Source organism: Sorex araneus, chromosome 1 (genome assembly GCF_027595985.1).
Source record: "Sorex araneus isolate mSorAra2 chromosome 1, mSorAra2.pri, whole genome shotgun sequence".
NCBI lineage: Eukaryota > Metazoa > Chordata > Mammalia > Eulipotyphla > Soricidae > Sorex > Sorex araneus.
Genome location: NC_073302.1, coordinates 402,862,468 through 402,888,419, shown reverse-complemented (window position 1 = coordinate 402,888,419; position 25,952 = coordinate 402,862,468). Strand labels below are relative to the sequence as shown.

General features: G+C 40.0%; 1 protein-coding gene across 3 annotated transcripts in view; it reads left to right on the top strand.

Moving 5' to 3' along the window:
- Positions 1 to 19,857, top strand: part of RELN (reelin) — a 530,126-nt gene extending 510,269 nt beyond the window's left edge. The window contains exons 59-66 of one of the 3 annotated variants that reach the window (XM_055133703.1): positions 532 to 693; positions 2,061 to 2,218; positions 3,521 to 3,740; positions 6,434 to 6,631; positions 7,730 to 7,828; positions 8,410 to 8,493; positions 12,206 to 12,341; positions 18,781 to 19,857. In XM_055133703.1, the coding sequence (XP_054989678.1) occupies positions 532 to 693; positions 2,061 to 2,218; positions 3,521 to 3,740; positions 6,434 to 6,631; positions 7,730 to 7,828; positions 8,410 to 8,493; positions 12,206 to 12,335 (1,051 nt within the window). In that variant the 3' untranslated portion in view covers positions 12,336 to 12,341; positions 18,781 to 19,857. The remainder of the gene's footprint in view (positions 1 to 531; positions 694 to 2,060; positions 2,219 to 3,520; positions 3,741 to 6,433; positions 6,632 to 7,729; positions 7,829 to 8,409; positions 8,494 to 12,205; positions 12,342 to 18,780) is intronic. The other 2 variants (XM_055133707.1, XM_055133712.1) reach the window with 2 other exon arrangements.
- Positions 19,858 to 25,952: the final 6,095 nt, after the last annotated feature.

The window sequence follows — 25,952 nt, the reverse complement described above, 5'->3', positions numbered from 1 at the left end:
AGGGCTTGTGTTATTGGGGCAGGCTTGGATGGTGGTAGGAAAATTGGAAATAATGGTGATGGGAAAGTGCAATGGTGGTGGGATTGGTGTTGGAATATTGAATGTAATAAATCATCATAAACAACTTTATAGAAATTTTAAAAATTAAATAATTAAAAAAAAAAGAATTAGGGCTGGGGAAAATAGTTCAAGGGGTAAGCACATTTCTGACCTGTGCACAGCCCTGAGATTAATACCCAACCCTACATGTCCCTCTAAATACCACAGATCCAGCCCTGGTAACCTTCAGCTAACACCAGGCTGAGCACAGAATCTCCACCCCACCCCGCCCCAGCACTTTTAAAAGACATACCTAGCACATGCCAAGCCACGTGCCTTTGCAACGCCCTGAATTTGATCCCCAGGTCCCCCATCTCACCCCTAAGCATCGCAAGGAGTGACCCCAGCTGCATACCATTACAGGGAGTTGTCCCTAAAACTAAGAGAAAATGAAAAGGGAATTGTCTGGCACACTCTCTTTGGTGTTTGCAGGTCCGATTCCTGGCAACTCGTGCAGACCCAGTGCCTGCCTTCCTCTTCCAACAGCATCGGCTGCTCGCCCTTTCAGTTCCACGAAGCCACCATCTACAATGCTGTCAACAGCTCCAGCTGGAAGAGAATCACCCTCCAACTACCCGACCATGTCTCCTCCAGGTAGCCTGCCTTTGGCAGTACACTGTGTGGAATTATCCAGCAGTCTCATCAGAACACATGCAGTAAGCTGAGAGCACCCAAGCAAAGGAGGCCAGAGTTTTAGCTGTATCTCTGTCCCTTCTCCCGCTCCTCTCATCAACTCAGGCACCAAAACCACAGTCACGTGGTCCAAGTAGAGAAGATTCTGTTGAGTTTATTCCCCTTCATTCCCATGTTGTTACTGTCATGAGTGGGAGTCTCACACATACACACACACACACACACACATACACACACACACCCTTGATTGTAGCACTTGCACATGTGATTGTGGTGCTCTCTGAGGAGGGCGCATCTGGTGGCAGTGTTTGCAGGAGGCTATGCAACCAGAGCTGGCACCCTCTGTTGCCATGTCAGAGGCTGCAGGCAGCGGAGCCACTGACACCACACTTGGCACATGTGGAAGACACGAGGGATCTAACTCACACGCTATGCATGCCAGGAGCTTTTGCCACTGAGCCATCCCCTGGGCTCCAAGCTTTTGTTTGCAAATGATTTCTAGTTCTCAGATTTTTTTTTTGGTTGTTGGTGTTTTGTGGGGGCGGGGGGAGTTGGTTGTTTTTACTTATTTATTTGGGGGAAAAACCACACACCCTTCCATACTCAGGGGTTACTCTGACTCTGCACTCATAAATTACTTTTGGCAGACTCTGGGGACCATACGAGATACCAGGGATGGAACCCAGGTCAGCTGCATGCAAAGCAAGCGCTCAGACCCTATACAATCTCTCTGGCCCCTCAGATTTTCTTTTGACTAAATACCACAGCCCATTAACATTCCCTAACCACCAACAACCAAAAAAGCAAATCTGAGAACTCAGTCACAGGCTGAGCTGTAGCTGCCCTGAGGAAGACCTGGAGTTGTTACCGTGCTACCCCAGTGTTCTGTGCTCCCAAAGGCTGTAACTACCTGGGGAGCACAGGAGTTTGTCAGGGGACCCACATCCACAGAACAGATAAGATGGAGTATGGTCTTTCCCGAACAGCATTCCATTCCCTTAAAGATCTGGATAACAATACACCACCTGAAGCTAAGTGGACACAGGATGGACGGTTGGAGGAGCTGAGGGATGGTTTGTGAAATATAATAATAAAAAAATCCCACAAAATATTCAGGGGAAGCTGAGTCTTCCAAGAAATGGCATTTGGAGGCGCACTCCCAGACTATGAGGGGTGCACCTCTGCTCAGTGGGTGTCTTGAGGAGAAATTTGGGAAGCTCTTAGGAAAAACTCCTCATTTTTAGAGGCAAGAGGCTAGACACAGCCATAGCAACTAACAATCTCCTGTCATCCCGTTCAATCTCCTCTGCTTTCTGTGGGGCATTCAGCGCCACGCAGTTCCGCTGGATCCAGAAGGGAGAAGAGACTGAGAAGCAAAGCTGGGCAATTGACCACGTGTACATCGGAGAAGCTTGTCCCAAGCTCTGCAGTGGGCACGGATACTGCACTACTGGCGCCATCTGCATCTGTGACGAAAGTTTCCAAGGTGCGAATTCCAGCAGACACGTTTGATGAGGGAGAGCATGAGGTGTCCTTCCCTCAGCATGGAGGAAAGGTCACCCGGAAGTGGACAGAAAAGACAGCTTGAGAAGTTGGAGAAAGACAGTTTGGTTTTGGATTACAGAATTACTTCGATTTGGAGTGATTTTCTAAGCTGATCCTATGCTGTGTCCTTGGAAGTGTTTTTTAAATGCAGATTTTAAGGGTCAGAGCAATAGTGGGCAGCATGTAGAGCACTTGCCTTGCATGTGACCAACCCAGGTTTGATCCCCAGGACCCCATATGGTCCCCTGAGTCCCACCAGGAATGATCCCTGAACACAGAGCCAGGAGTAAGTCCTGGGCGTGGCAAAAAACTCAAAAATAAGAAATGCAGATTTATATAATTCAAGATACTGGATATCGTATCTCATATTCCCCAGATTACATAAATCTTGCTGTTTCCATTATTTCCAGTTCTGCTCCCATTGTTTCCAGTTTCTTCACTTCCTGGCTCAGTCATTCCTCATTCCTTCATTCTCTCTCCATCTCTGCAATACTGTCTGTCATCTGTCACCAATACCTGCTACTGTCATCCCAAGATACAGATAAAGATTCAGGATATTTTGTTTCTCTGATCACTCTATCACACGAAAATAAATCTTCACAAGTCAAATATGCGTATATTTCTTTTTCCAAAATATTTTCCTGTTTCTAAATATGTGTATTTACCATTTTATTCTCATAGCCAGTTGGCAGATAACAGGATTCAGTAAATATTTTATGAATGAATCCTTACATTGTCATAGGCTTTACTTTGAGTTTATTAATTATGCATGTAGTCACCCCAAATTCATCATTCTGTATTGCTGAGTACTGTGCCAGAAGCTAGAATCCAACAATACATAAGATGCAGACACTATTCTCAAGAATAATCATGTATAGAGCCAGAAGGAAAGCAAGGACATGATTATTGTCTGCTACCAAAATTATGTTTGGGAGAAATAAATAAACTCTCATCCCGAGGGACCAGGGTAAAACCATCACTGGGAAAATACAGATGCTGTGGTAGTAAATAATAGATTTATACTAGTTCTAAGTACACTAAGACCTACCTAGTTCAGTAAACATTGACTGGAGATAATGGGATCTTTTTTCTACAATAAACTCATAAGTGATAAAATACAAAAGAAACAACTTTCTAGAAATATCTCTTTGCTTGATACTTTGTCAGTTTTGCTGAAACATGAAATCTTGAATGATTCTGCTTCTTCCAACTTAATTTTAGTGATTTTTCCTTCCCACCCCAGGTGATGATTGCTCTGTTTTCACTCATGATCTCCCGAGTTATATTAAAGATAATTTTGAGTCAGCACGTGTCACTGAGGCGAACTGGGAGACCATTCAAGGTGGAGTGATAGGAAGTGGCTGTGGCCAGCTGGCCCCCTATGCTCATGGAGACTCGCTCTATTTTAATGGCTGTCAGATAAGGCAAGCTGCAACCAAACCTCTGGATCTCACTCGAGCAAGGTAACGCACCCCTGTGTGGTAGCCCATAGACTACTAGCACACTCAGTCATTGCCCTCTCTCTATTAGAGATGATGATGAACTTGGCAAATGTGTCATTGAGGAGTAAAAATCTAAAACCCAATTTTGAATAGAGTATGCAGAAGCATTGTATATTGCACTTCTCAGGTAACTCTTTATTCAATTTGTTGTCTCATATATTTTCTCATATTTCTTCAAGCTGGTTGAGGGAAGGTAATATAGTCATAAGACTGAACAAATTTCAGCTACTTAAAAATAAAGAATTCATATGTCTCAAACCAGCACATTATATGCCTTAAACCTGCACAATGGTGTGAAAACATTTGAATTTAATAAATTTAAAAATAATGAGTAAAAAAAAGTGAAATGTTGGCTAATGGTTATCTATAGTGATAATTTCCCATTGTTCATTTGCAAGCATGTAAATATATAATGTAGACTAGCAGTATTGCCAACACATACCTGTTGTATTTAGCATATATAGGTACAATGGAGAGAAATGGAAAATCAATAGACTATGGGAACTTTAAATTTTTATATGCTGTAGCAGCATATTCATGCAGAAAAGAGTGGACAGAGACCTTGCAAATCAATAGGAAAAGTGAGAGATTAAAGAGGCCCCAAAGAAGTTGAGTTAAATTTCCATACTTCCCACCTTTGCCATCATAGCCAGAACAAACACAGCTCTTTGTGTAATACTAAAAGAAAATTCTGAGGATCGGAAAGATAGTACAGGAATTACTAAATAGTCTAGTCTAATATGTTCACTGAAAATGATCACACTGGATAAGAACTGAGTAAAGTAGGTAAAGGGATACACATGGTCACCTTTCACTGTCTGACTGTCTGTTTTTCAAACCACAATGCCCAAAAGGAGAGAGAGAAAGGGAGGGAGAGGGAGAGAGAAAGGGAGAGAAAAGAGAAGTGCCTACCATAAAGGCGGGGAGGGCTGGAGTTGGTGGGGGGGTGATGGGAGGGAAACAGGGGACACTGGTGCTGGGAAATGTACAATGGTGGAGGGATGAGTGTTGGAACACTCTGACTGAAACCTAATCATGAACAGCTTTGTAATGGGCATCCCACAGTGATTCAATTTTTTAAAAAATGTAATAAAATAATAATTTTTTAAAATATTTAAAATAAAAGTATTCAACAGCTATGAAAATATTTCATATTTGAGAATTAGATGTCTAGATGGAAAAAATATCAAAGTCTTGCTAAGACTTTGGAAAATGTTATCTATGTGGTTTCAGGGTTAGAAAAGCAGGTTTAATGCTTTTTAATAAAATAATAAAGACTTTTAAATTATTTCCTGTATTATAACCAGGGAGATGCTAAAATTGTATCCACCTACTCCCATATTCTTCCTTAGAGAGATATACTTGGAACCTCCCAAATAGTGCTCAATTTAAAATAATAAAATTTATTATTTTATTACATTTTTTAAAAAATTGAATCACTGTGGGATGCCCAGGGCTTCTTCCCCCAGGTATTCTTGGCCAATCTGGTCATATGATTCCGTGCTCTGCCCCAGGAGTACTGGGGGCTACCAGGCCACCCCACATAGCGGTACTCAGAGAACCATGGGTACTGGGATTGACAGGCATCCCTGACCAATGAGCTACCTCCCCAGCTCCTGCCTAAGACATGGTTCAACTCTGAACACAACCACAGCCAGCTGCTCCATTCAGTGCTATCCAACATAGCACACCATGTTGGATAAGTCACTTTTAAATTAACTTAAATGCATTTACTAGTTTCAAGTCAAGTTTTTTATTTACTAAGTCAGATCACTTATTCATCATTGGGAATTTTATAGGGATAGATTTGGTGCATTTAAGAACTGCATCCTATGAGCAAAAATGTCTGTGAAAATCAAAAGGACACATCAGAGTAGCAGATATGGGCCAGAGCCTGCATGTCTCAATTTTTTCTCAACCCCGATCTACAGACGCCCTTTCCTAAAATAGATGTGATGATTTATCTTTGTCCAGGTATTTACTGCTTGGAGCTATTTGTTTAAAAAAAAAAAAAGAAGGTGGGGAGGAAAAAAAGAAAGGGAAAAGCATGTCCTGTCTATACTTTGGCTTTCTTCCTTGTCCTCCCCATGTCCCCAGTTGCCTGTTTGATCTACATTACCTTTCAGAAGGTTTTTCAGGTGAAATACTAAATCTAAAAAAAAGTTCTGACATTAAAAGAGAAAAGAGTTTTGAAAGTCAAACTGTTCTCTTTGACTAGAAAAATAAGCTTTCTGAAGCTATATTTTATATATTGGGATGAAAGATCATATAAACAAATTTTGTTACTAATATTCCTTAGTCATTACTTGGATACTTCTTCTGTTTGTACCATATCCTAAACTCAGAAATTATAGACATTAGGCACCATAAAAAAAAACATATACTTAGAGGCAGAGAGGGCTCACAGGGCTGAGTGCAGACTTTTTATGCAGCAGTTCTAGGTTCAAATCCCGGCAACTGCATGGTCCCTTGAGGATCACCAAGAGTGACCCTGCACATTGACTTAGTAGAAGCCCCTGAATCACTACTAGATGCGACTCTGAACTTTTTCCCCAAAAAGTCTCTAACTAGGAAGCATGACTCCCTTAAAGACTCCTTTAAGCCAATGCATGACTCTGGCATTGGTTTAAAGTTGATTTCCTCGTGTTTTTCAGCAAAATCATGTTTGTTTTGCAAATCGGGAGCACGGCACAGACGGACAGCTGCAACAGTGACCTGGGCGGCCCTCACGCCGTGGACAAGGCAGTGCTGCTGCAATACAGTGTCAACAACGGCATCACGTGGCATGTCATTGCACAGCACCAGCCCAAGGACTTCTCACAGGCCCAAAGAGTGTCTTACAACGTCCCCCTGTAAGTGACCTCAACAAAAAAGGCGTGGGCTCACATACCTTTTTTGTACTTCCAACTCTAGGATTCCTTGGGCATCCCAGAGTTGGAAGTAGAAGCTTGGATCCACACACACACCCTAAAAAAAAAAGAATAGGTGATGGCAGAAAAGACAAATCCTGATCTCCAAAACTATGTCACTATTTGGTATGAGGACAGTATACATAAAATTGAATCCAGGGCTTAGTGACAAGATAAAATAGGAGTTGTAGCTAAGCACAAAGACACATTTGCCTATTTTCTTTTATCAGCCAGTATTTTTAGTCCTTTGGAAAACACCATTTAGGATTTGGTGGGTTCTCAAGTTTGAATACTTGTAAGGACATGCACCCATGCCAGTTGTGCCTAATATTATACCCAGATCTCCTCACTCAGTGCTCATCACACTGAACACACTTCACCTTTGCTGGTAGAACAAGGGGAATAAGGGAGGGAGCTGTAGAGGTGCCACAATCAAGTGCTCAGTAGAATTTGATGTGGCTCGTAGGAACTGAACAAATCTGAATCTCCTCCCCAGTGCCTTGTTCATTTATAATATGTGATGTCCCAGACTCACAGGACTGAGCTTACCAAGTGGGTTGGGGATGAAAAAGAAAAAGGCTGACTTAAATAACATAAATAAAGACAGTGGTGACAGGTCATTGGTACTTTGATGGTGGTGGTGTAATAACTTCTACACCCCAAATATCAACACTCCATGTTGATGAACACTCGTGTACTCATGTTACCTTCAATACACTAGTGTTAGACTTGGCTTGATTGTAGCAAATGGCCTAGAAGGAATACACTAAGATAATAATATCTAAAGGCCAGAGAGATAGGACTAAGGTTAAGCACTTTTCTTGCATGCAGCCAGCCACAGTTCAAACCCCAGCACTGTCCAGTGGCCCTCGCCTCAACATTGCTAAGAGTGACCACTGGGCTCATAGCTAGGAGTAGCCCCTGACTACAAGTATCTCCCAATTTCTTTCCACTCCAGTAATATTTGAAGCCCAGAAGTCACACATCAGAAAATTCTGCTTTCTAGAATTTAACCTTTTTGCCCTTCTGTCTGTGACCCAGGGAGGCACGGATGAAAGGAGTTCTGTTGCGCTGGTGGCAGCCACGCCATAACGGGACAGGTCATGATCAGTGGGCTTTGGACCATGTGGAGGTCGTCCTGTGAGTATCTGATATGTGGCACCCTGTGTCCATTTGAGAAAGGTTTGAAATTCCTTTGATGTAGCATGATCTGAGTTCACTAGGAACAGTTCCTGATGAGAAGCCCTGACACACCTTTGGTTTACATCCCTCGGCAACTGCAACTTCTAGCTTAAGTCCAAGCCCTGAATGTAACTGAACAGACTTAGAAAATGGTAGTCAGCAAAAGATCTATTTAAAGATCTGCAAGTATTAGTTAAATTTGACCAAGCAAATGCCTCCAGGTAAATGGGAACCGGTGTGTTTATCAGGTCTCTGTTGCCTTATAAGCAGGAATGACGTCTTGAAAAGAGAAAGGGTTGGTGCAGTTAGGAAAAATGTCTGAGCCTTGGGTGCCTGAGGCATTCTCGCCTTTAATCATGCAGTTGCAAATAGAACAAAGCATTTGTGGTTTCAGACTCCTCCTGACCCATCCCAGTACCTAAGAGATTAAGTGGGGGTTGCCCCTTGGTTTTCCCCATGTCGTAAGGTTATTGCTGTGCTCACGTAGCGGGCTTGACTGTTCCACAGAGAGATGACCTGCTTTTTCTCCAACAATCTAGTTCCTGTAGAACTGGAAAACTTGTGTCTCGTCGGGTTCGGACTGATGGCTCCAAGTGGTTGGCCAGGAGAGGCGAATCTTCTCGGTAGATAGGTTCAAATGTTCCTTTTGTTTTTCCAACTCGAAAGTGAAATCAGTCCCTTGGCTGATTTCAGTCATTTTGAAAGAAAATTTAATGATGACTTGGTAGGACAACTACCAGATTTTGTTTTCTTTCCATCATAGCCATGAGCTGAACCTTTCAGTCTTGAGTTAGCCCTTGTCTTAGTTTTCACGGAGACGCCTGCTTGCATGGCATCCATATCAACCCCCAAACCCAAGAGCCGCCCAGCCTCTGCACAAGCCCCCACTCTGCGCGCTGCTGCTTTGGACCACTTGCTGGGCTCTGCCCCCACAAGACAAAGTTAAAGCTGAAGGTGACAGTTCAGACTCCTTTGAATTCAATACGAGGCTGATGTTTTACCTTAGACAGAGACAACCTCAGAGTATATTGTCTCAGGAGAGTAGAACTGGACTTTCAACCAGATACACGCATGGTCAGGCCAGAGAGTGAGATCCAATTAGGCCAGAAACCTTCGGGTCGTTTTCCTCCACTGCTTTCCCTTGGAAGCAGTGCTTTTTGTTCTAACTAAATATTGGAATCATTCTGGAACGTGGGGGCACATCAACAAAAGGCCAGATGTGCAGGATCGTCCCTGACATGGCTTTGATTCAGATTAACCCCAATGGGACCTAACATCAGGTCTTTTTAAAAGCTTTAGATCGTGAGGTCATGACAATAGTAATTTGGCCGAGAATCAGATTTAGATCCTATCACCTTTTAATTTTTCAAATCTCTTGCAAAGATGATTTACACTAAAGGGACTTCCTATGCCTGATCGACTCTAACCACCTCCTGTGAACACTCCCCAAAGGAACAGCATGTTTGGGGAGTGCTCACAGTTGTGAATGCTGCAGTTGGGCAGATGTCATAGTTCTCAACACAACAAGAATCTGAGAAATATTCCCCTCCCACCCCACTGAGTAGGAAGTCAGAGGCAGGCCCTCACTGCAATTCCTTCCTTGGATTTTCCTTCCTTGGGAGGTCAGATGTCCCGTTATTAAACAGCCGCTTCATAACTGTGGAAAGCAGTTATTCCCCATCCCTGTCACTCTGGGCACACAGCAAAACACCTTGTCACACATCCCTAGATGCCTGAGTACCTGCTGCAGATGTTAATTTTTATAAGCAGTTAGGCATCATGGTATTGCTAACAAGAGCCAAATTCAGTTTGTATGACATACCAGAAACCTACTGTTGCCCCATTTTCTGGAGTCATTGATATTTGTACAGATTTTGTTTGTATTCCATCTCCAGAAACATAATGCTTTGAAGATTGTTTTACTTGCCAGAGTTTAATACTCTACTCTGAACCTGCATGATTGCCTCAACCCCCAAACATTGTCTCAGGACCCCCAAACATTTTCAAATTAGAAAAAAAGCATTGGCACACATGCACAATGTTGCACGATTTAAGTTTTATTCAATGTCTTCTTTCAATGAATAATTTAAAAATTAGAACTAATAGCTAGAGGTGTGGCTCCATGGTCAAGAATGTGGCTTAAATATGTGAGATCAAAATCAAATAAGTTCTTTTAATATTTTTAATTGGTACCATTAGAGAAATTATTTAATTGTATCTTTTTGGGAGAAAGAAGATATATTTTATGGTTTAATAAATAAGTTCTTTAAAAAAAGAACTATACAAAAAAATGACATTTTTTGATGTTTTTCCTCTGCCTTTGGACCTACTACTTCTATGCCACCAACCCTTTCAAAATACTTTATTTAATAAGTCACTGGAAGTTTTAAGCCATTCCTAATTTATATGCCATTGATAGCTCTATAAAATAATTACTTTCATTCATTCACTTGATAAGCTTACCCTTAAAATGGAAATTTCCAAAGAATCAAAGGAATTAAATATAATAACTTTCCAAACTGTCTTCAACTAAATGAAGCAAAAAGAAACTACTTACATCATAATTCATAAATAATGTTAACTGTGGCTTCACTACTGCAAATGTATGTTGAAAAATGGACTCCTCCTATAAAGTTTTTTTTGACCCAGATGCTAATGAATATTTTATATAATTATATTTAGTTAGATGAGCTGGGCCTGCTAATGCCTCTTGGGTGGCGAGGAAACACAGGATAGAAGCCCTGTCTAACTGGCAGCTGCGAACAGGGCTCCTAATATGTTTTTGCAACTAATGGCTGGGGGTCTACATTTTTAGAATATACTTTGTCTTCTCAGTGGAAATTGGCTTTCAGTTACCTTTATTACCATAGTTTCACTTTTGTGCATGTGCACCAAGGACACATGCTAAAATAAAAATAAAATTTTAAATCCTAGTAGAAAAAATTGTGGTCATGCATGGTATCTTGCATTTAGCCTCAGTGCTGCCCATAAAAACCAGTGAGCTATGAGTTGAAGAACACAGTTAGCACTTTTGAAAATATTTCAAGGTTTTTTAATACATCTAAAATGAGTAAGATGCATTACACAGTTTTTAATTGAGTCGCTTAATTCTGAAATAGTATGAAGGGATTTCCATTTCATATAGATATACATGGATATACGGAATGACAAGCCTAACACCCTAAAGATTAAAAACACTGTTTTCACATTTAACCAGTAAAGTCACTTATGCCTTCTACTTGAGAGTATTATCTTCCCACTCTGGTGTTACTTCCAATAAAGTCTTCACTTGAGAAGCACTGCTTGATGATTAGCCCCTGCTAATCTGCCATAGAACAGATGAAATGAATTGACAGCTCACTTTTTTTTTTACCAGCCTCACTAGCTTACAAAAAGTCCATATTCTGTGCAGCCAAAATGATGTAGCCTAACACGAACTTTGACAATCCAATGTCAGAAACCATGTTTCTCTGACTCCATTTGCTAGTGTAGAAGACTTGTTTCTCAGTAAATGTTTGTGAATACATTTGGGCAGATCCCTCACAAGATCCATGCTGGTGGGGTCCTTCTTAGGATATAAGAAAACTCTTGGTCTTATTCCTTTGTGTTGGTCATCCAACCTTCTATCCTAAGAATCTCCCTCACCCAACTATGCATTTCATTCACACATCACATTTCCTGTGTTCGTGTCTTAAGTCACAACCTGTCATACATACAATGAAGTGGGCCAATTTTTGCATGTGTACCTTGAAAGCAAAATGCTCAGTAAAGAGAGCCTTTGCAAATTTATTTACTACAACACGAATTATCGCCACATTTTCTAAGGCTGAAAACCAAAATGCTTTTGCAGTATGTTGCAAACTATGGTCTTAAATGCATTTATCAGATTTCAAAAATATGAATTTCATCATTATCATCCCCTCATGCTATTCATTATTGAGATACTGTCACATTTTTGGCACAAATGATTTATGGAGATGAGCATATTACATTTGTTGCAAAGCATATTTATCACTTATTAAATTCAACTATGTTATCTGATGAAGAGGATCTTTGCATTTCTAAAAAGTCTTTCTTTAATATATTCAGGAATATTTCCTTTAATGTAAACAAAGTAAAAATAAGATAATAAAATAAATCATAGCCATTAAATTACTTTTTAATATTTATACTTTATATGCAACATTTATGCCAAATGTAGTACTATAGCTACATGTATCCTGACATATGGTTATGAGCAAATATTGCATGTTGCATTACATAGAAATTGAAATGTATGTTTATATTAGGTATTGAAGAATAAGAAATAACTTCTTTAATTTCTGTTTTCAAAAGAGATGAAAAACCCTATATTGCGTCTAAACCTGATCAGAGTTTTATGACTAATCACAGTGCTGCATGCATTGAAAGGCATTTTTTAACTTGTGTTATATTTCATTATTTGCTGTCATTGGTTTTCCACTAGAGTAAGGTAAGTCCTCTTCCTAAATCTGGGAACTGTTAACTAATCGTTTCATCAGTGTCAGCTAACAGAGAAGTTTAATAGAAAACCTTTGTAATTTAAAAAACTATGAAACAAAATACATATGTTTTGAGATATACTGTAACATTTAAAAATTATTTTTAATAGAGAGTACATTTGTGTCACCCTGGGTTCTATGCCCTGCATTGCAGTTTTTTTAAAAAATTTAAAAAAGGAAAGAAAACGCTACATTGTAAACTCAGAGTTCAGCGAAACCGACATAAATCTCTAACATAAAAAAGTATTTAACATAATAGCTAGCACAATCAATTATGTTAAGTAACATATATAATAAATTATATTAGGTAAAATCATTGGGCACAATCAACTACTAATATTTCACATTGGATAACAAATTTGATTTAGGCCCCTCCTTTGTGCCTGGCGATGTTCTGTCTGAGGTGTCCTTGAAATGCTCAGGGTTTATAAATTTGTTATGAGGGATTAATGAAAATAGAAGTTTTTGCAAAAGACATAGTCTCTCTGATTAAATGTAATGTCTTCCATAAGGATAGAGATGCCTTAGGGTGCCTTGAATTATCAATTCTATTCTAATTTAATAAATGATATATCAGAAGGGAGTGGACTTACTCATAAAACTCTTGAGTTTTATCCTGCCCTTAAGTAAGATTGGCCTTCTTTAATATAAATTGACATTTGTCTTCTAATGGAGAGTTTTTTAACTCAGGAAGGAAGACGGTTATATTTATTGTGTAGCTGCATATTGTTCCAGAATTTTTCATTTAATCAATGCAGCTCTCTGAGATACACTTGATCAATTATTATTCTAATTCCCACTTAGTAAAGAAAAGAATATTAAATCTTCACGTTTATGAGGTATTGAGTCCACAACTTCCTTGTCTGTAGCCATCCTTGAAATTCCAACCTTGGGCATAAAGTGGAGAACATCGTCCCCACAGAGGAGTTTTGTTGATTTGTTTGAATGGGATTTTTCCATCTTACACTTACTGGTATAATTCTAAAAAAAAAAAAAATGATAGTCTACTATACTCTTATTCACTCACACAAAGTGTTGTTTATCATATTCTTTGATGAACAATGTATCGCTGATCTGTAAAAACGCCTACATTTCTGTGCATTTAAATTACTTCTGTCAAGTCACAATTGTGGTATTCCCTTTAAGGAATCCAATAAAGTGAATTTTAAATGCAATAAAAATAAATTGAGGGCCAGACCAATAATACAGTACGTAGGATGCTTTTCTTGCGTGTGGACAACTTGATTCCCCCGAAGTACTCCCAGGAGTGATCCCTGAGCACAGAGTCAGGAATAAGCCCTGAACACTGCCAGCTGTGGCCCCCAAAACAAAATAATAAAAAATAACAGTCTATTCATAATAGTAAATGACCTAGGATAATTGAAAAGTAACGGTTCAAAAGAACCGTCAGGCCAGAGAGGGAGGGAGGGAAAGAGAGAGAGAGAGAGAGAGAGAGAAAGAGAGAGAGAGAGAGAGAGAGAGAGCTCAGTGGCCCGGAGGTCATGCTTTGCATGCAAGAAGCCTGACTTTGCTCCTGACACATAGTCTCCCACAAACCACTGGGAAGAATCCCTGAACACAGAACCAGGAGTAGCTCTTCAAGAACTGCTGGGTGTTGATAATAAATAAATAAACAAACAAACAAATAAATAAATAGTCTCTAGTTTTTCTAAGACCTTAAAATATTCATATTTTCTATATAGAAATAGAAGTATGGGACTGGGGAGATAGTATAGGGGTTAAGGCCCAGCCTTGCTGGAGACTACACACAATTGGATCCCCAACACCAATATGGTCCTCCAAACATCATTAGTAATCCCTCAGCACAAAACCCTGGGATCACCAGGTGTGTCCTCAACTCCCCCAGAAAAGAAAAATAAACAGAAGTATAAGTTCATGGGGCCAGAGCAATTGTACAGCGGGTAGAGTGTTTGCCTTGCATGCGGCCAACCCAGGTTTGATCCCCGACATCCCATATGGTTCCCCAAGCACCACCAGGAATAATTCGTGAGTGCAGAGCCAGGAGTAACCTCTGAACATCGCCGGGTGCGACCCAAAGGCAAATATATATATATATATATATATATAGAGAGAGAGAGAGAGAGAGAGCATATATATATAGCAAATATATATATATTCCTATATATGCTATATATAGCATAATTTCATATTACATTAGCCCCTAAACTCATATAGCAATAATTATTTTATGTTTGGGGGTCACACCCATCAGCACTTGGGACTTCTTCCTGGCTTTGCACTCAGGGATCACTCCTGGCAGTGCTTAGGAGACCATATGGGATACCAGAGATCAAACCCAAATCGGCAATTTGAAACGCAAGCTCCCTACTGACTCTGGCTCCAGTAAGGGAAATTTTGAGTATAGTGTTAGGGATCAAATCCAGGGCCTCAAATCTAAAGAGCTTGTGCTCTGAAATGGAAATTAAATTAATATTTTCATAAAGCCATCAATGTACATTCTCCCTGTTTTCATAAGGAAGGGATCCTTTTAAAAATAAGCTTTCTTGGGTCTGGAGCAATAGCACAGCAAGTAGGGCGTTTGCCTTGCACGAGGCCGACCCAGGTTCGATTCTCAGTATCCCATATGATCCCCTGAGCACTGCCGGGGGAATTTCTGAGTGCAGAGCCAAGAGTAACCCCTGTGCATTTCTGGGTGTGGCACAAAAAAAAGCTAAATAAATAAATAAATACAAATTTTTAAATAAATAAATAAAAATAAGGTGGGTTTTTTTTTTTTTTGGACCTACCCTGAAGTGCTCAGGGCCTACTCCTGCCTGAGAAATTACCCCTGGCAGGCCCAGGGGACCATATGGGATGCTAGAGACCAATACTGGGTAAGCCAAGTGCAAGACAAGCACCTTATCTGCTATACTATTGCTTGGGACCCAAAAATAAGCTTAATTTTATCCAAAGATAAAACAAATTGCTATGGCAAATAATATGGTTCATGTGCCCTGGAATTATCTACTTTCATTCATATTATCAATAAAAATTACTTTCTCCTGTAATTTCAGTGAATTAGATAAGTCTTCAAAATTCTACTTCACACATTATTATTCTAGTAATAAGGTTATAAATAAGTTTTTAAATTGTACTAACCTACTATTTTTGTAATAATAAAGTTATCTAAAGATATCCATCTCTGTTTATCAAAAACAAGTAATAAGTCCACAGACCTTTCCATAAAAACCAGTAGACATAAGATCTTTGAACTTGTTTAAAATTCTCCTAATGCCCATTTTTATAAATTAGACATTTTGAGGAAGCTGCAATAACTAATAACTATATCAGTTTATTATAGAACCCTGGAGGCTGGTAGTATTTTGGCATAGATTCCCACTGTACTTAACTGTAGAGTTTGTGAACTGGGAAAATCAGCCTCATTAAAGTCCAACCAAAATGGACTGTAGAGATATTCATGTTTCACATGCCGAATAACCACAAGTTTCAAGAATACTTGGAAAATATTGCCATGATTAGTGTGATTACATGAACATTAGGGATCAAACTGCTATGTGTACATATCAGCATACTCATGGATCCCAAGATATGCTATTGATGACATAAATTTATTTTAAATTAAATATACCTAATGAATCACATACCTAATAATTTCCATGCAACTTCCATGCTGAACTTACTTTGAAGACAATAATGACCTGCACCTCACTAATATTGAATTATCTCATATATAAAGAAGGAGAACTTGAATCCTTTGATAATTACATGGAGAAGCTGCTTTAAAACATCAAACAAGCATGTCAATTTTTTTTAATAAAATGGTCTTTTGTGCTCCTGTTTCTTGAGGTCATGTTATGTCTGTTGTGGTTGTATTAAGATAACTAAGAGTGCTCTGAGCATTTTTCCTTTATTGGCATGTAAAATTGCATTATTTAACTGAGTATTTATATCTTCATGTTTAAAAAAAACTTTCATTGCTTTAACTTTGCAATTATTCCTTATAGTTAAAGAGTAATGATTTACAACAGGAATCCAATCAGTAAGTCACCAACAGTTCAGCAAACATGCCTTGACCCCCCTGAGTAAGGCAAGAGGTCCAGTACTATGGTTTGGGGATTGGGATGGGGGGACTTGGAAGACAGGAGGACCCACCAGTAGAAGCTGGATCATGGGGAGCCAAGATGGGAACACAATTAATCAAAGCAGAAAATGAACAACATGAGATTTCACAGTAGGAGACAGAAAATTGCTTTCAGGAGGGTATAAGCAATAATGAAACTATGATCCTTGAAAAATAGGTGAAATTTAGGAATTGATGTTGGAGATTGGCCTGGGATGCAGGTAAATGAGGCAGCTAGAAGAGGCTCCAGGTGAGTTTGAATGATCTCTATAGGATGTAATAGAAGAACAATCTTGGAAAAGGAAACAGTATTAACTGGATAGAGAACTAAAGTGTATAGTCAAGTTGACTAAGCAACTTTTTTCATCAGCAAAAATAGGGTGGTTTGTTTTAGCACTGTATAGCACTGTCGTCCCATTGTTCATCAATTTGTGTGAGAGGGCACCAGTAACATCTCCATTGTGAGACTTGTTGTTACTGTTTTTGGCATATCGAATACACCTCGGGTAGCTTGCCAGGCTCTGCCTTGTTGGCGGGATACTCTGCGTAGCTTGCCAGGCTCTCCAAGAGGGACGGAGGAAATCAAACCCGGGTCAGCTGTGTGCAAGGAAATGCCTTACGCACTGTGTTATCACTCCAGTCATATATATAGATATATGTGTGTATATATGTGTATATACATATATGGTTTGTTTTAGAAAGGTAAATCCAGTGCTTGAGGAAAGTATACTGAGATTAACATGCAAAATTGACTGCATGTATGTATGAGAAGAGCCACACCACACACACATAAGTATAACTATATGTTCAGTGACTCTGTATTTCACAGTTTCCTCTCAGTGGTGTAAGGGGAATAAGTGAGGGTCCTAGTTAGGATCCCACTCTAGCCGCTCCAGGACTGGGCCACAAGGTAACCTAAGTGCTAGCAGGAAGACACCAGTGCCCGTTCTGATATTTTGTAAGAGAACAGTAGTCGCCCAGCACTTGAGAAGTATAACACATTGGGTCATTTGTCCTGTCTTCTTTTGGTGGGGAGGGGACTATAAATGAACTTTGCCTAGGCAGTAATTAGTACCTACAAGTGCACATAAATCATGGATAAATTTACACCTCCTCTGGTACATTGATCATTGATAACTCAGGAGAATACACTGCTCAGTGCAGTAGGACACTTTCTCTCCTCTTTAGCCTAACTCAAGTTCCTGGCATATTGACCTTCCTGATGGAATCACATTACATGACATTACTCCACTCCAGATGCATTTTATTACAAGAGACTCAGTGAATTTGGAAAGTATTGATAAACTCACACTTTAAAAAAAACACATTTTTTATGCCATATGTCGTCACTCAAAGCAGTGCATGATTCTTTGCAGTGGTGCTATAATGAGCCTTCTTTAGTACATTTTCCAGACTGAAACTTTAGCAGGTACCAGAATTGTGTCCATTGAGTCCATTATCATCATTTTGCACTGATTTCACACATATGTTCATGAGTGTATGTATACATATATGGGGAAATACATATAAGCACACAATTTTGCATTCAAATCCAGCATTCTGAACAAAACCTCGCTTTATACTGCCCCAAGATCCTATGAAAATAAGAAGATCAAGCCAATTCACTTAGCAAGTTTGTTTCTCTTTGGTTTCTTTTTTTTTTTTTTGCTTTTTGGGTCACACCCGGCGATGCTCAGGGGTCACTCCTGGCTCATGCACTCAGGAATCACCCCTGGCGGTGCTCAGGGGACCATATGGAATGCTGGGATTTGAACCCGGGTCGGCCGCGTGCAAGGCAAACGCCCTACCCGCTGTGCTATCACTCCAGCCCCAGGTTTCTTTTTAAGCTCTAAATGAGAATGTTTGCCAAAGGAATTTTTCCTCCTTGTCAAAAGATGCATTTCATGAAAGCTGTAGTATGTTTTCCCTCCAGTGAAATTGATTAAAGCAGGTTTTTTTTTTCAGGAAAGTTTGAGAAGTAAAATTAAAATCCCAAAACACTTCAGACCATGTTTGCTGTGAAACATGAGAACCGACTGTCTTTACTGATTTGAAACAGGTTATGAGAAGGGAATTTTGCTCAAGACAGTGAATACAGTAACAACCTTAGTTGTTATACAGTAACAACCTTAGTTGTTCTAGCCCAGGAAGATCATGCAGCTTAATCCCAGACATTTTCAAATCTCAAGGTGATTTAGGATCTTGAGGATGTTGTGTTTTTGCAGTGATGCAACTTACGCGCTTTTTCTCCTTTCCCTCCCTGCCTCTTTCCTTTTTCACCTTCACAGCACTCGCAAACAAAATTACATGATGAATTTTTCACGACAGCATGGGCTGAGGCACTTCTACAACAGAAGACGAAGGTCACTTAGACGATTCCCATGAAGAGTCCAAAAGTTTATTTTCCTTCCAACATGTGATTTGTTGCTTTCCATTCATTCCAATCTCACACTGCATCTAATATCAGGAAATGCCTCCGAAGGAACTCGGTAAATCACTGAAAGCCCTTCTCAAGACCAAGTGTACGCCACTTTCCCACACTGTGAACTAATGACAAGTGACTTATTTTCTCATAAGCAAATGTCTCCATGTTGATGTGTCTGTGAAGATTGTGATCTGTTGTAATATCAGTTACAGTGGCAGTATTGAAAATAAGAAATAGTTTAACAAAAAAGTTTACGCACAAAAATTTAAGCTATTTATGTTTAAACTGGCATTTAGTGCAGTATTTAACATACTTGGTCACAAAGCTATTTAAGTGGACTGTATTTCAGCTGTGTATCATGTTTTATATGATTAAATTATCATTGTTTGTCCTTTATGTATTCTCTTCTACAATATAACACATTGACACTGTATTTACTTGTTATGTTGCAATATTTTGCTGCTGAATTTCAGGCTACTTATATTCTACAGAAACTTCATGGAAATACCTACTCAAGAAGATAGTTGTAAAAATATTGTATCTCCTTTAATATACTCCTTAAAAACGTATGTTGGTTTAGCGTTGTTTTGTGGATAAGAAAAATGCTTGACCTTAAAATATTTTCTACTTAAAACTTGTGGATGAAGACCCTATCTCCCACAAAGGAGTTGTGTTCTGTGGCTGATTTACTAACAGTAACTTCCATTTTGTGTCTGTGGTAACAGAGTGACTTGTAAAACAGTGGATGTTTTCATTGTGTTCTCTTCGTGGATTGTTTTTCCAGTGGGGTCATATTCATATCTTCTGATGAAGTTGTACCAACACCAGCAACATTAAAATGGCCCTTTAGCCCTGGACTCTTATTAACGTAAGACCTTGCACTCTGGGGAGAGCCAAGCTAAAAAGCCCATGCTTAAATAAAAGTTATGTCCAAAATCCATTTGAAGTTCATTTGTCTTTATTCACTTCTAGTTATACTTTGGGTTGGATTTGTAAGCCTGCTCAGGTTTGGAAAAAAGTGTCAAATATATTTATGCTTTTGGTTATAGCATTGACTGTAATAATAATGAAGCCACTGTTTCAGCTTAACTACTCCCTGTCCCTCAGCTATTTCCATTCATCTTGCTAATTATTTTTTAAAAGTGCCTAGAATACTCTGCAAGTTATTTGACTCCTAAAAATGTGGTTAGTGGCTAACACAATGCCTGTTTCACAGCATCAGTTTGTTGTTTTGAATTGGCTGCCATAGGGCAGTTGACTGACTGACTGACTGTTAAATTTTAAATCAGTCAGCTGGAATAGGACTTTATGTATTCTTAGCTTAACAGATTTTTCTTGCTAGAGAAGGAAAGGTTTAGTAAGAGTAGAAATTAAAAACTACATTTGCAAGGACAAATTTCCATGATTTTCAGAATATAGTCTCTAACTCATTGTATAACTTAATAGAAACTCTACTCAACATCCAGTTTCAAATATGCTCAATTCCATATTTAAATAAAACACAATATGTATGTTGGGAAATTCAGCAAACTAAGGTCTCTCTGTCTTCGAAAGTAGAAAGACTATATTTAAGGATTCTCTATATTCAAAAGGGTCTTTATGGGATAACTAAAATATGTACCCACCATTTTAACATTTGCCAATTAATTTTTTTTCCTGATAGCAGTTTGTATTTGGTGTGGGGCACACCAGGCAATGCTCAGGAAGCTACTCTCAAGTCAGTGTTTGGAGCAATGGATATCTTTGAACAGAAGTTCTCCAAGGAGACCATATAGTGCCGGGATCAAAATCAGGCCTCTGGCAGGCAAAGCAGCATACTACCCCTTGAGTTATCCCTCCACTGTAGTTCATATATGTATATATATATATACATATATATATATATATACACACATACAATTTATATATCCCTCTACTACCTTTTAGAACTTCCCTACACATAGTGATTAATATTTGTAAAACCAAATAATGGTATTTTCCATGAGATGATGTGGAGTCTTTAGTTGATGTTGGCATTTAGGATATATTTTAAATAAAATCTGGGAGCTGGAGTGATAACACAGCGGGTAGGGCGTTTGCCTTGCACGCGGCCAACCCGGGTTCAATTCCCAGCATCCCATATGGTCCCCTGAGCACCGCCAAGGGTAATTCCTGAATGCAGAGCCAGGAGTGACCCCTGTGCATCACCAGGTGTGACCCAAAAAAAAGCAAAAACCAAAAAATCTGGTTTTTAAATATACTAGTTGTGCATATAATGTCTAAGCATTGAATGCATTCATAAGTATTCTGGGGTTTTTGCCTTTGTTATGTGTTTTTAATGTATTACATGTTCTGTTGGACTGGAGCAAAAGCGCAGTGAGTAGGGCATGTGCCTTGCACGCGACTGACCGAATTTGATTCCTCTGTCCCTCTTGGAGAGCCCGGCAAGCTACAGAGAGTTAAGAGTATTTCTCCCACAGGCAGAGCCTAGCAAGCTACCTGTGGCATATTCAATATGCCAAAAAAAAAAAATAACAAGTCTCACAATGGAAACGTTACTGGTTCCCACTCGAGCAAAATCGATGAACAACGGATCAACAGTGCAACAGTGCTACATGTCCTGTAAATATTATCCAAAATTATGCCATGCTCAGGGAAAAAAGTGAGGTGGGAGAGCAGAGCTTAGCACCTGTGACCTTCACCATGGTCAGCATCCAGCCTGAGACCTGGGTGGCCAACCGCATCATCTGGTCCTTGTTCAATGTCTTCTATGAATTTTAGCTGTCTTGGCTTCATGGCTTTCACCTACTCAGTAAAGCCTAGAAACAGGAAAATGGTGATGGTGGGCAGCTTGGTTGCGTCCCAGAGCTATGTGTCCGCTGCCGAGTGGCTGAGCATCAGTGCCTGATCCTGGGCCTCCTCAACATTGGAATCATTGTTGCTATGTTGTTTGCTAACAGTTTTATGCCAGTTATATTATCAAAGTACACAGAAGGACAGAGGCTTCTAGAAACTCCCCAACATTTGATGCACTCCCCTACCCCCTGCAATGTTCGCTGGGGCCTGCCTCATGCCCCACTTACACTCCCCGCGCCCCCCCCCCCCATTTAGCAGTTTCTGCAGACAAACCCTCAGCAATGATGATAATAAAAATTCTATGTAGAGAAAAAAAAGAGTCTGGAAAATAAAGCTGTTTGTGGAGAGAATGCTGGTAGAATAATATAGCAGATATGTGAATAATAAAAGGCACAGAACTATGTGTAAGAAATACTGCCTCTGTAAACCTAGAGACAGTAAAGTAACTTATACCAGAGATATTACAAGAATCCTTCAGCATTACTATTCATGGAAAGCAATCTGACTGTGATCAGTCACTTTTGAACACCTCTACAATCGCCTGAACAGAAAGCGAACAACTCCTAGAAGACTTAAATGACCATATCACTCTTATTCCAGTGACATTTTTTTCATGCGGATATTTGACATGATTTGAAGTTGATCTGTGGTCTGTCTCTAAATGTCCTTGCTTTAATAGAATATATCTATTACAGCCACTTCCTTGCCTGGAGCTTGATAAAAATCAGGAAAGAGAGAAATCTGGCTTCGGGCCTCTTTCTCTAAGACATGTCTGCACAGGCCCAGAACCTATCCCAACCCCACACTACTCAAAACTAGCTATTTATGAAAAAAGGGGAACTCAAATTCACTATCCAACATAGCCGTAGGCATCAGTATAGTCACTGAGGAAAAGCGAGATCTCCTAACAGACTACAAGTCACTTGAAGCCCTTGCATCGTGAATGTATCAGTAGGTCTACTTGCTGGCCACCTTGGTCCAACACAGATTAGATTCTTGGGTAGAAAGTATCTGGAATACACAACATTTCATAATTTTCTAGAGCCCAATCAAGTTTAAAGTCTAAAGGAAGAGGCAAAATAAGGGAAAAATTATATATCCATGCCAGATAGTCATGATAATAATTTAAATGTCAATGGTACTAAGTATAGCATACTTTAATCCAGATAAGATTTTATTTCACCAAAAGAAAACATGTTACTATAGAATAAGCTATAACATTTCCCCAGGTGGATTTTTATTTTATAATTTGTATGGTACTTCCAGAAATGCAGGAATGCATTTCTTCAGGATGCAAAATTATAAGCTGGGGACCAGAGTGATAGTGTAGTGGGTAAGGCACTTGCCTTGCACATGGCTGACTCAGTTTTAGTCCTCAGCACACTGTATGATGGTCTCCTGAGCCCCACAGGATGATCCATAAGTGCAGAGCCAGGAGTAAGCCCTGAGCACTGCCAGGTCTAGTCCCTCCCTCCAGAAAATTGGTGGCGGTAGATGGAACTGTACAATCTCATGTTAAGTGAAGTCAGAAGGACAAGGACAAACATCCAGTATTCTGAGTAATCTGAGGAAATTTTAATAACATGACTAGAAAATAGAAGTTATCAAAGGTGAGCAAGCACTTGGCCCTAGATTATAGAAATGAAAAGTACCAAGGAAAGAGAGAAGTGGAGGGGAAAACAAAAAAAGGTGGGTCTGGGGCAAGGAACAATGGGCTCATCTGAGGTATAGAGGTGAGGGACAGATCTAAACCATCAAGCCAAACCTGCTATAAGCAAGGGACCCAAATTATGAAAATTAAACTTTAAAATAATTCAACGTAAGGGAAGGGTGGGACGGGGTGGGGGGGAGAATACTGGGGACATTGGTGGTGGAAATTGTACACTGGTGGAGAGATGGGCATTCGATCATTGTATGACAAACTCAAACATGAAAGTTTTGTAACCGTAGCTCACAGTGAGTCAATAAATAAATAAATAAATAAATAAATAAATAAATAAATAAATAAATAAATGTAAAGTGTGCTAAGGAAACAGGTTTGGTAGAAGAAAGCTTTCACTAATGGTGGAGTTGGGATTGAAGCATTGTATGCCTGATGCTACTATTAACAACTTTGTAAATTGCAATGTCTGAATAGCAAAAGATAATAACAGGGGCCAGAGCAGTAGTACAGGTAGTAGGCTACTTGCCTTGCACATAGCCTACCGAGTTTGATCTTTGGCATCCCCTGTGGCCCCGAATCCTCCGGGAGTAATTCCTGAGCGCAGAGCCCAGAGTAAGCCCTGAGCACCTCTGAGTGTGGCCTCAAAACAAAAATAAAATAAGATAAAATAGTCTATTGGTTTTGGGGGGTTTTCTTTTTGCCAGGACTGAAGGAGTCTAATAGTACTCGAGGGTCCAGGACCACTCCTGCAAATACATGGCCATGATGGCCAGTAGCCAAATGCCCAGGCAGAGGCAGCTCAGCCAGTGGGGCTAGGGACCACCAGGGCCACTCCCAGTGTTTTCTGCAAGTGGGGCCATGCAGTGTCGGGAATCAAACTCAAGGCCTTGCCTGTGCACAGCACATGCCTCCCTAAGATATCTTCTGCCCCAAATTCCAAATGCTGAGATTTTAATATTTCAATGACTGATAGTATTTTGGCAAAATTCCATTTTTGGAATTCACTCGTGCTGAGTGAAATGAGTCATAAGGAGAGATGCAAATATAGAATGGCTGCACTCACTTGTGTAATATAAAAAAATAGCATGAGACTAATATCTAAGGCCAGGAAAATAGAAGTCAGGAGGACTGGTCACTGGTTGGAAGCTTGCCACAAGTGTGTGTGGGGAGGGGGGAGAGGGACAAAGGGCAGTTAGGATAGGGAAGGGACCAGTATGACAATAATTAGAAATGATCACTCTGGACAAAAACTAAGTGTTCAAAGTAGGTAAAGGGATATACATCTGTATCAGTATTTGTATTGCAAATCATAATGCCCAAAAGGAGAAAGAGAAATAGAGAGAGGAGAGAGAGAGAGAGAAGGAAAATGCCTGCCACAGAGGCAGGCAGGGGGAGAGAGGGAAACTGGGGACATTGGTGGTGGGAAATGTACACTGGTGAAGGGACAAGTGTTGGAACATTGTGTGACTGAAACTCAATCATGAACAACCTTGTAACTGTATCACTGTGATTCAATTTAAAAAAATAAAATATAGTTACACAGGCAGGGGGGGCTTAGGTTGGGGGGGCTAGGGACGTGGCGGGGTTAGGGGTGTGAGGGGGCGGGGTGGAGCTATACTGGGATTCTTGGTGGTGGAATATGAGCACTGCTGAAGGGATGGGTATTCGAGCATTGTATAACTGAGATTTAAACCTGAAAATTTTGTAACTTTCCACATGGTGACTCAATAAAAAAATTAAAAAAAAGAAAATGCATTTGATACAACCAACTTATCAAACATCATAGCTTAACCTCCCTTAAATGTGATCAGAACACCTACATTAGCCAACATTTCAGCAAAATCATCTAATAAAAAGTTCTATTTTATAAAATAAATAAAAGCACCTACTTAGACAGGAAGTTTGTTCACTGGAAACATACGACACAGGTCTTCAGTTCTGGGCTTAAAGCTTAGCCATAGTGCATAGGAATGCTCAGCATCTGACAGCGGAAGTACCTAGCATGACAAGTCCTGCCTTGTGCTGCTCTGAGAGATGAGTGAATCCTCATAACCAAGAAGATGGACGTGATTCATAGTTGAAAAGGATACTTAGGATCTGTCCCGCATCCTAATGATGGATGATGTAGGGTCAGAGAGATAATGCAGTGGGAAAGGCTTTTTGGGTTGTAATACACACTGGAGTGCCGGGAGTAGGGGGCCTCAACCCTTTTTGTGGTGCTCACGTATATCTGACTGTGGTGCAGATGGAAATCCCTTGTGAGGCCAGGAATTGCCAAGAGCAGAGGTGTGAGGATGGTGCTTCATGTATGTGGGACACCTGGGATTTGCGATAGCATAGCGGTTGGGCTTTCGCTTTTCACACGGCCAACCTGTGTTCCATTCCTCCGCCCCTCTTGGAGAGCCCAGCAAGCTACCGAGAGTATGGAACCCGCACAGCAGAGCCTGGCAAGCTACCCGTGCATATTGGATATGCCAAAAACAGTAACAATAAGTCTCTCAATGAGAGACGTTACTGGTGCCCGCTTGAACAAATCG